Source organism: Oncorhynchus tshawytscha, linkage group LG28 (assembly GCF_018296145.1).
Source record: "Oncorhynchus tshawytscha isolate Ot180627B linkage group LG28, Otsh_v2.0, whole genome shotgun sequence".
Classification (NCBI taxonomy): domain Eukaryota; kingdom Metazoa; phylum Chordata; class Actinopteri; order Salmoniformes; family Salmonidae; genus Oncorhynchus; species Oncorhynchus tshawytscha.
In genome coordinates, this window is record NC_056456.1 from 42,334,603 (window position 1) to 42,346,479 (window position 11,877).

General features: G+C 41.6%; 1 protein-coding gene across 1 annotated transcript in view; it reads left to right on the plus strand.

Moving 5' to 3' along the window:
• The first annotated feature begins 1,547 nt into the window (after nt 1–1,547).
• LOC112240511 (alpha-N-acetylgalactosaminide alpha-2,6-sialyltransferase 5-like) overlaps nt 1,548–11,877 on the plus strand; it is a 125,392-nt gene continuing 115,062 nt past the window's right edge. The window contains exon 1 of the mRNA XM_042307879.1: nt 1,548–1,779. Coding sequence (XP_042163813.1) covers nt 1,765–1,779 — 15 coding nt within the window. The 5' untranslated portion in view covers nt 1,548–1,764. The remainder of the gene's footprint in view (nt 1,780–11,877) is intronic.

An 11,877-nucleotide genomic window follows, 5' to 3' on the forward strand; every position in this document is an offset into this window, starting at 1 on the left:
GGGAGAGGTGAGTGGAGTGGTGATTAACGGAGGAGATCTTGCAGCCCGCTGGCTCCACCCCCATGATCCTTATATGGACTTCCTGCCCCCACGAGGCAAGCCAGTGGATCATTAAGCCGTTGAGTGCTTGGGGATAAAAGAGGAAGCGTTGGCTGCACAAAGAGGGAAACGCGTGTTATTGAGAGTGTGAGAAGCGGGAGAATTATCAGTACGATTACCTGTTGTGAACTGGTTGCTGGATCCATCCCCCCTTCCCACCATGTGCAAATATACCTAATAAATTCTCCATTTGCATTCTAATTGTGCTCCCTGTGCGTGTTTGGTTGTTGAACTTGGTGAAGTGGAAACCCCACCCCCTTGAGCCTGCTACAATATATACAGTAAACTATGATATATTCTATCTATTGCAGTACCTGTCTCATATAGATATATACAGTAAAACTATGATATATTCTATCTATTGCAGTACCTGTCTCATATAGATATATACAGTAAAACTATGATATAACAATGTTCAGATACTAACAGTTAGTAATTGGGATACGATCATATGTATATCAGGCCGTGAAACAGGTTAGCTGACTTGTCTGCGACACCAACTCATCCCCTTGGACAGCAGCAATCAGCGTGAACTGAAAGATCGGCCGTCAGTTCAGAGAGAGTACCGTACTCAGCGTGATCTGACAGAAAACGGACCCAAATTAGATTCAGAACCACAGACAAGCCCAGTGGTTCAGAACCACAGACAAGCCCAGTGGTTCAGAACCACAGACAGCCCAGTGGAGTGGTTCAGAACCACAGACAGCCCAGTGGAGTGGTTCAGAACCACAGACAGCCCAGTGGAGTGGTTCAGAACCACAGACAGCCCAGTGGAGTGGTTCAGAACCACAGACAGCCCAGTGGTTCAGAACCACAGACAGCCCAGTGGAGTGGTTCAGAACCACAGACAGCCCAGTGGAATGGTTCAGAACCACAGACAGCCCAGTGGTTCAGAATCACAGACAGCCCAGTGGTTCAGAACCACAGACAGCCCAGTGGAATGGTTCAGAACCACAGACAGCCCAGTGGTTCAGAATCACAGACAGCCCAGTGGTTCAGAACCACAGTCAGCCCAGTGGAGTGGTTCAGAACCACAGTCAGCCCTGTGGAGTGGTTCAGAACCACAGACAGCCCAGTGGAGTGGTTCAGAACCACAGACAGCCCAGTGGAGTGGTTCAGAACCACAGACAGCCCAGTGGAGTGGTTCAGAACCACAGTCAGCCCAGTGGTTAGCGCAGATCGGCCGCGGATTTAGCACCAATATCGTGGACAGCACCTTTTGACGGATCAAAATAAACGGAAATATGTCTGTGTGGTTACTGTGGTTACGGTGGCTCTGCACTGTATTCCAGCATCTCTATTGATTACAGATACATTTTGATGCTTGCTTTCTACTTCAGACCTGAACAGAGTCAACTTTAAGACCACGCAGTACTCCCAACAGGCAACATCTGTCCCGTCAGCTATGAATCGCGGCACTTGGCTTTCAGTCCATTTCTATACAGGCAGAAGGTGATGTGACTGACACACACAGGATCTGCTGGAAACACAAGAAGAGTCATCCACAACACAACACCATACCGATAATGACGGGGTGACGGTGGTGGGATGCGAGGAGGGGAAAAGATATTATTCCGCCGGTATATATTAACCTGATTTATACCATGAGGAAAAGTGGAGCTACACGTGCAGACAGTGGGAAATAAGACGACACGGTGCTGAAAAATGAAGACACCTATGGTAAGAGCTCGTATAACTATTATTGTCGTGGTGTGCCTATTCTTAGGCTAGAACTGCCTGTCTGCACAATTGAACAATTAGTCTCTACAGAAGGCATGTTCCTTCTAGCCGCCATGTAGTCTCCTGTAGTTTAATGTTCAGTGCCTGTAACCTAGTGTTCACTAGCTGTTCTCGGCTGAAAAGGAGATTATACAATACCTAGTGAATTATTAAGAAATATGTTAACATGGAATTTACAGTCAGGTCACTCGTGATACAAGTCGACGTCCGGGGCGGCAGGTAATCTAGTGGTTAGAGCGTTGGGTCAGTTACCGAAAGGTTGCTGGATCGAATCCCGAACTGCTAAGGTAAAAATCTGTCGTTCTGCCCCTGAACAAGGCCGTTAACTCACTGTTCCCCGGTACACCGTCATTGTAGGGAGTAGTTCTTAGACTTGCCGAGTTAAATAAAATAAATCAATCGATGTCAGAGGACATCGGGAAATTGGCCACTAGAGTTTAGCTTCAAGTAGGTTTCCGTTTTGCAAAATGTATGGCGGATGTGTCTAATCGTATTACCACAGGTCAGTGGTTCCCAAACTTTTTATAGTCCCGTACCCCTTCAAACATTCAACCTCCAGCTGCGTACCCCCTCTAGCACCAGGGGCAGCGCACTCTCAAATGTTGTTTTTTTGCCATCATTGTAAACCTGCCACACACACACTATACGATACATTTATTAAACATAAGAATGAGTGTGAGTTTTTGTCATAACCCGCCTCGTGCGAAGTGACAAAGAGCTGTTATAGGACCCGGGCACAAAACATAATAATAATCAATACTTTTGCTCTCTATTTAACCATCTTACATGTAAAACCTTAATTTTCATCGAAAATTGTGAATAACTCACCACAGGTTAATGAGAAGGGTGTGCTTGAAAGGATGCACATAACTCTGCAATGTTGGGTTGTATCGGAAAGAGTCTCAGTCTTAAATCATTTTCCAAACACAGTCTGTGCCTGTATTTAGTTTTCATGCTAGTGAGGGCTGAAAATCCACTCTCACATAGGTACGTGGTTGCAAAGGGCATCAGTGTCTTAAAAGCGCGTTTAGCCAAGGTAGGATACTGAGCGCAGCCCAATCCAGAAATCTGGAAGTGGCTTCTGATTAAATTCATTTTTCACAAATCCGCTTGTTGCAATTTCAACGAGGCTCTCTTGTTCAGATATTGGTATGTGAACTGGAGGCAGGGCATGAAAGGGATAACGAATCCAGTTGTTTGTGTCATCGGTTTCGGGAACGTACCTGCGTAATTGCGCACCCAACTCAGTTGGGTTCGCATTATAACATTTTACATTGTCCGTAAGCTTGAGTTCCTTTGCACACAAAAAAATCATACAATGATGGAAAGACCTGTGTGTTGTCCTTGTTAATGCAGACAGAGAAGAGCTCCAACTTCTTATAGCTTCTCATAGCTTAATAACCAACTTAATCATAGCCTCAATTTTGTCCCGCAAATTGAATATAGTTGCGGAAAGCCCCTGTAATCCTAGATTCAGGTCATTCAGGCGAGAAAAACATCACCCAAATGTGTAGCCCCGTTGGAAAATATAAATGGACAGTTTGAAAATGTGTACAAAAAAAAATGTTGAAAAAAACATTTATTTATTTATTACTTTATAAAATGTGAATTAGGGACACCTGCTCTTTCCATGACATAAACTGACCAGGTAAAAACTCCCTAGAAAGGCCAAAACCTAGGAAGAAACCTAGAGAGGAATCAGGCTATAGATAAGACAGGAGAAATACTGCAGCATACAGTGCCTTGCGAAAGTATTCGGCCCCCTTGAACTTTGCGACCTCAAATCAAATCAAATAAAATTTTATTTGTCACATACACATGGTTAGCAGATGTTAATGCGAGTGTAGCGAAATGCTTGTGACCTTTTGCCACATTTCAGGCTTCAAACATAAAGATATAAAACTGTATTTTTTGTGAAGAATCAACAACAAGTGGGACACAATTATGAAGTGGAACGACATTTATTGGATATTTCAAACTTTTTTAACAAATCAAAAACTGAAAAACTGGGCGTGCAATATTATTCAGCCCCCTTAAGTTAATACTTTGTAGCGCCACCTTTTGCTGCGATTACAGCTGTAAGTCGCTTGGGGTATGTCTCTATCAGTTTTGCACATCGAGAGACTGACATTTTTTCCCATTCCTCCTTGCAAAACAGCTGGAGCTCAGTGAGGTTGGATGGAGAGCATTTGTGAACAGCAGTTTTCAGTTCTTTCCACAGATTCTCGATTGGATTCAGGTCTGGACTTTGACTTGGCCATTCTAACACCTGGATATGTTTATTTTTGACCATCTTCCCTGTCCCTGCTGAAGTGTAAATACTGGAGGCTGAGACAGACACATAAGATATGGATCATCCAGAGTGTGAAGGCAAAGACAAAATATGTAAGTGCCGTTGATCAGAGTATGGTGGTAGGTGCCAGGCACACTGGTCAAGAACTGCAATGCTGCTGGGTTTTCCAAACTCAACAGTTTCCCGTGTGTATCAAGAATGGTCCACCACCCAAAAAGACATCCAGGCAACTTGACAACATGGGCCAGCATCCCTGTGGAATGCTTTTTACACCTTCTACAAGGTCCACGCCCCAACATATTGAGGCTCTTCTGAGGACAACCGGATGCAACTCAATATTAGGAAGGTGTTCCTAATGTTTTGTACACTCAGTGTACATATCTGCTCTGTTGATGACGTTACATTATAGACACTACCGTATGGATACCTGCTTTGCCTGTGAGATATGTGATGAGAGAAGAAGTTTGTTTGTTTGATGCCAATTTTTATTTGTATTTATTTAACAAAAAATGTGTATATATATTTTTTAATTTTTAAAATTTATTTTATGAGTAGATTTAGTAGATTTAGCCTTTCTTGTGGTTGACTTGTTGGTCAGTTAGAGTGTGGAGAGTATAAATGTGGGCGGTTGTGGTTGACTTATTGGTCAGTCAGGTAGGCCAGTTGAGAACTAGTTCTCATTTACATTTAGCTCTGTCAGGAGGAATGGGACAAAATTCACCCAACATATTGTGGGAAGCTTGTGAAAGCTTGCCCGAAACATTTGACCCAAGTAAACATTTTAAAGGCAATGCTACCAAATACTAATTGAGTGTATGTAAACTTCTGACCCACTGGGATTGTGATGAAATAAATAAAAGCTGAAATAAATCATTCTCTCTACAATTATTCTGACATTTCACATTTTCAAAATAAAGTGGAGATCCTACCTGACCTAAGACGGGGAATTTTTACTAGGATTAAATGTCATGAATTGTGAAACTGAGTATAAATGTATTTGGCTAAGGTGTATGTAAACTTTCGACTTCAACTGTAGGTCTGTAACAGTTTGGGTCTAGAGTGTCTCCCCCTTTGAAGAGGGGGATGACCGCGGCAGCTTTCCAATCTTTGGGAATCTCAGACGATACGAAAGAGAGGTTGAACAATCTAGTAATAGGGGTTGCAACAATTGCATTGGATCATTTTAGAAAGAGAGGGTCCAGATTGTCTAGCCCAGCTGATTTGTAGTGGTTCATATTTTTCAGCTCTTTCAGAACATCAGTTATCTGGATTTGGGTGAAGGAGAAATGGGGGAGGATTGGGTTGCTGTGGGGGGGTGTGAATAGCTGTTGACCTGGGTAGGGGTAGCTAGGTAGCATGGTCAGCCGTAGGTCAGCTCAAAAAAAATATGTGTTGAAATTTTATCAGTGGTGACAGTGTTTCCTAGCCTCAGTGCAGTGGGCAGCTGGGAGGAGGTGCTCTTGTTCTCCATGGCCTTTACAGTGTCCCAGAACTTTTTGGAGTTTGTGCTACAGGATGCAAATTTCTATTTGAAAAAGTTAGCCTTTGCTTTCCTAACTGCCTGTGTATATTGGTTCCTAACTTCCCTGAAATGTTATGTCGATATAGGACTTGTTTTACTGTTTTTACTGTGGATATAGATATTTTTGTATCAGTTTCAGACAGAATGTCTCCTCTTTCCTGAGCAGTGTGACGGCTGCGTGGCCCACTGGAATTGAAATACACTGAATTATAAGTGAAATAATCTGTCTGTAAACAATTGTTGGAAAAATGACTTGTGTCATGCACAAAGTAGATGTCCTAACTGTCTTGCCAAAACTATAGTTTGTTAACAAGAAATGTGTGGAGTGGTTGAGAAACGAGTTGATGACTCCAACCTAAGTGTATGTACACTTCTGACTTCACCTGTATGTGGATTCATAGACACACACATTGTTATGGGACTTTTACGACCCTATATAGTGTTTATGTTCAAGTTGTTCAAGGAATCTATATAGCTACAGTACAGTGCCTTGCGAAAGTATTCGGCCCCCTTGAACTTTGCGACCTTTTGCCACATTTCAGGCTTCAAACATAAAGATATAAAACTGTATTTTTTTGTGAAGAATCAACAACAAGTGGGACACAATCATGAAGTGGAACGACATTTATTGGATATTTCAAACTTTTTTAACAAATCAAAAACTGAAAAATTGGGCGTGCAAAATTATTCAGCCCCCTTAAGTTAATACTTTGTAGCGCCACCTTTTGCTGCGATTACAGCTGTAAGTCGCTTGGGGTATGTCTCTATCAGTTTTGCACATCGAGAGACTGAAATTCTTTTCCCATTCCTCCTTGCAAAACAGCTCGAGCTCAGTGAGGTTGGATGGAGAGCATTTGTGAACAGCAGTTTTCAGTTCTTTCCACAGATTCTCGATTGGATTCAGGTCTGGACTTTGACTTGGCCATTCTAACACTTGGATATGTTTATTTTTGAACCATTCCATTGTAGATTTTGCTTTATGTGTTGGATCATTGTCTTGTTGGAAGACAAATCTCCGTCCCAGTCTCAGGTCTTTTGCAGACTCCATCAGGTTTTCTTCCAGAATGGTCCTGTATTTGGCTCCATCCATCTTCCCATCAATTTTAACCATCTTCCCTGTCCCTGCTGAAGAAAAGCAGGCCCAAACCATGATGCTGCCACCACCATGTTTGACAGTGGGGATGGTGTGTTCAGGGTGATGAGCTGTGTTGCTTTTACGCCAAACATAACGTTTTGCATTGTTGCCAAAAAGTTCAATTTTGGTTTCATCTGACCAGAGCACCTTCTTCCACATGTTTGGTGTGTCTCCCAGGTGGCTTGTGGCAAACTTTAAACGACACTTTTTATGGATATCTTTAAGAAATGGCTTTCTTCTTGCCACTCTTCCATAAAGGCCGGATTTGTGCAATATACGACTGATTGTTGTCCTATGGACAGAGTCTCCCACCTCAGCTGTAGATCTCTGCAGTTCATCCAGAGTGATCATGGGCCTCTTGGCTGCATCTCTGATCAGTCTTCTCCTTGTATGAGCTGAAAGTTTAGAGGGACGGCCAGGTCTTGGTAGATTTGCAGTGGTCTGATACTCCTTCCATTTCAATATTATCGCTTGCACAGTGCTCCTTGGGATGTTTAAAGCTTGGGAAATCTTTTTGTATCCAAATCCGGCTTTAAACTTCTTCACAACAGTATCTCGGACCTGCCTGGTGTGTTCCTTGTTCTTCATGATGCTCTCTGCGCTTTTAACGGACCTCTGAGACTATCACAGTGCAGGTGCATTTATACGGAGACTTGATTACACACAGGTGGATTGTATTTATCATCATTAGTCATTTAGGTCAACATTGGATCATTCAGAGATCCTCACTGAACTTCTGGAGAGAGTTTGCTGCACTGAAAGTAAAGGGGCTGAATAATTTTGCACGCCCAATTTTTCAGTTTTTGATTTGTTAAAAAAGTTTGAAATATCCAATAAATGTCGTTCCACTTCATGATTGTGTCCCACTTGTTGTTGATTCTTCACAAAAAAATACTGTTTTATATCTTTATGTTTGAAGCCTGAAATGTGGCAAAAGGTCGCAAAGTTCAAGGGGGCCGAATACTTTCGCAAGGCACTGTACATGAAATACAATCACATTCTATTCCAGAATAGAACTAGGGAATCTACATAGCTACAGTACATGAAACACAATCACATTCTATTCCAGAATAGAACTAGGGAATCTACATAGCTACAGTACATGAAATACAATCACATTCTATTCTAGAATAGAACTAGGGAATCTACATAGCTACAGTACATGAAATACAATCACATTCTATTCCAGAATAGAACTAGGGAATCTACATAGCTACAGTACATGAAATACAATCACATTCTATTCCAGAATAGAACTAGGGAATCTACATAGCTACAGTACATGAAATACAATCACATTCTATTCTAGAATAGAACTAGGGAATCTACATAGCTACAGTACATGAAATACAATCACATTCTATTCCAGAATAGAACTAGGGAATCTACATAGCTACAGTACATGAAATACAATCACATTCTATTCCAGAATAGAACTAGGGAATCTACATAGCTACAGTACATGAAATACAATCACATTCTATTCCAGAATAGAACTAGGGAATCTACATAGCTACAGTACATGAAATACAATCACATTCTATTCCAGAATAGAACTAGGGAATCTACATAGCTACAGTACATGAAATACAATCACATTCTATTCCAGAATAGAACTAGGGAATCTACTTGTAGTTCTGTGGGGAACCTATTCCATCAATGATATGCCAAGATTGGCTTCACATTGACCTTTCATTTTATACAATATATATATATATTTTCGGGGTTAGTACAGAAAGAGAAATCTGAGTGGAAAAGGGTATTTTTGTGTGTAGCAGCAGAGCCAGTATTTCTTGAGATTACTCTGCGAGGACACAGTGTGTGTGTGTCTGTTGGCACACAGTATGTGTGTGTGTGTCGGTTGGCACACAGTGTGTGTGTGTGTGTGTGTGTGTGTCTGTTGGCACACAGTGTGTGTGTGTGTTTCTGCGGGGGCAATACAACCACTCAGATGTTCCAATGGATACTTAGCAGACCGTAATCTGGGTGATCTGTCAACATCTCTGTTGTGTGTTTGACTGTCTATGTGATTGTGGGTGTGTTCCTCCGGTAGCTCTCTCTCCCTCACTCTCTCACTCTCTCTCTCCCTCCCTCTCAATTCAAGGGGCTTTATTGGCATGGGAAACATGTGTTAACATTGCCAAAACAAGTGAGGTAGATAATATACAAAAGTGAAATAAACAATTAAAATTAACAGTAAACATTACACATACAGAAGTTTCAAAACAATAAAGACATTACAAATGTCATATTATATATATATATACAGTGTTTTAACAATGTACAAATGGTTAAAGGACACAAGATAAAATAAATAAGCATAAAGCACATAGCCTGTCTTCTCTTGAGAGCCATGTCTGCCTACGGCGGCCTTTCTCAATAGCAAGGCTATGCTCACTGAGTCTGTACATAGTTAAAGCTTTCCTTAATTTTTGGTCAGTCACAGTGGTCAGGTATTCTGCCGCTGTGTACTCTCTGTTTAGGGCCAAATAGCATTCTAGTTTGCTCTGTTTTTTTTGTTAATTCTTTCCAATGTGTCAAGTAATTATCTTTTTGTTTTCTCATGATTTGGTTGGGTCTAATTGTGCTGCTGTTCTGGGGCTCCGTAGGGTGTGTTTGTGTTTGTGAACAGAGCCCCAGGACCAGCTTGCTTAGGGGACTCTTCTCCAGGTTCATCTCTCTGTAGGTGATGGCTTTGTTATGGAAGGTTTGGGGATCGCTTCCTTTTAGGTGGTTATAGAATTTAACGTCTCTTTTCTGGATTTTGATAATTAGTGGGTATCGGCCTAATTCTGCTCTGCATGCATTATTTGGTGTTCTACATTGTACACGGAGGATATTTTTTGCAGAATTCTGCGTGCAGAGTCTCAATTTGGTGTTTGTCCCATTTTGTGAAGTCTTGGTTGGTGAGCGGACCACAGACCTCACAACCATAAAGGGAAATGGGCTCTATGACTGATTCAAGTATTTTTAGCCAAATCCTAATTGGTATGTTGAAATTTAGATTCCTTTTGATGCATAGAATGCCCTTCTTGCCTTGTCTCTCAGATCGTTCACAGCTTTGTGGAAGTTACCTGTGGCGCTGATGTTTAGGCCAAGGTATGTATAGTTTTTTGTGTGCTCTAGGGCAACAGTGTCTAGATGGAATTTGTATTTGCGGTCCTGGCGACTGGATCTTTTTTGGAACACCATTATTTTGGTCTTACTGAGATTTACTGTCAGGGCCCAGGTCTGACAGAATCTGTGCAGAAGATCTAGGTGCTGCTGTAGGCCCTCCTTGGTTGGTGACAGAAGCACCAGATCATCAGCAAACAGCAGACATTTTACTTCAGAATCTAGTAGGGTGAGGCTGGGTGCTGCAGACTGTTCTAGTGTCCGCACCAATTCGTTGATATATATGTTGAAGAGGGTGGGGCTTAAGCTGCATCCCTGTCTCACCCCACAACCCTGTGTGAAGAAATTTGTGTGTTTTTTGCCAATTTTAACCGCACACTTTTGTGTACATGGATTTTATAATGTCTTATGTTTTACCCCCAACACCACTTTCCATCAGTTTGTATAGCAGACCCTCATGCCAAATTGAGTCGAAGGCTTTTTTGAAATCAACAAAGCATGAGAAGACTTTGCCTTTGTTTTGGTTTGTTTGGTTGTCAATTAGGGTGTGCAGGGTGAATACGTGGTCTGTGGTACGGTAATTTGGCAAAAAGCCAAATTTGACATTTGCTCAGTACATTGTTTTCATTGAGGAAATGTATGAGTCTGCTGTTAATGATAATGCAGAGGATTTTCCCAAGGTTACTGTTGACACATATTCCACGGTAGTTATTGTGGTCAAATTTGTTTCCACTTTTGTGGATTGGGGTGATCAGTCCTTGGTTCCAAATATTGGGGAAGATGCCAGAGCTAAGGATGATGTTAAAGAGTTTTAGTATTGCCAATTGGAATTTGTTGTCTGTATATTCGATCATTTCAGGCGGCCCGAAACCATCAATACCACAAGACTTTTTGGGTTGGAGGGTTTTTATTTTGTCCTGTAACTCGTTCAAGGTAATTGGAGAATCCAGTGGGTTCTGGTCGTCTTTAATAGTTGATTCTAAGATCTGTGTTTGATCATGTATATGTTTTTGCTCTTTATTCTTTGCTATAGAGCCAAAAGATTGGAGAAGTGGTTTACCCACATCTCCATTTTGGATAGATAATTCTTCGTGTTCTTGTTTGTTTAGTGTTTTCCAATTTTCCCAGAAGTGGTTAGAGTCTATGGATTCTTCAATTACATTGAGCTGATTTCTAACATGCTGTTCCTTCTTTTTCCATAGTGTATTTCTGTATTGTTTTAGTGATTCTCCATAGTGAAGGTTTAGGCTCAGGATTTCTGGGTCTCTATGTTTTTGATTGGACAGGTTTCTCAATTTCTTTCTTAGATTTTTGCATTCTTCATCAAACCATTTGTCATTGTTGTTCATTTTTCTTCGGTTTTCTATTTGAGATTTTTAGATTTGATAGGGAAGCTGAGAGGTCAAATATACTGCTAAGATTTTCTACTGCCAAGTTTACAGCTTCACTATTACAGTGGAACGTTTTACCCAGGAAATTGTCTAAAAGGGATTGAATTTGTTGTTGCCTAATTGTTTTTTGGTAGATTTCCACACTGATTTCCTTCCATCTATAGTATTTCTTAATGTTACTCAGTTCCTTTGGCTTTGATGCCTCATGATTGAGTATTGCTCTGTTCGAGTAGACTGTGATGTTGCTGTGATCTGATAGGGGTGTCAGTGGGCTGACTGTTAACGCTCTGAGAGACTCTGGGTTGAGGTCAGTGATAAAGTAATCTACAGTACTACTGCCAAGAGATGAGCTATAGATGTACCTACCATAGGAGTCCCCTCGAAGCCTACCGTTGACTATGTACATACCCAGCGTGCGACAGAGCTGCAGGAGTTGTGACCCGTTTTTGTTGGTTATGTTGTCATAGTTGTGTCTAGGGGGGCATATGGGGAGGGAATGCTGTCACCTGCAGGCAGGTGTTTGTCCCCCTGTGTGCTGAGGGTGTCAGGTTCTTGTCCGGTTCTGGCATTTAGGTCGCCACAG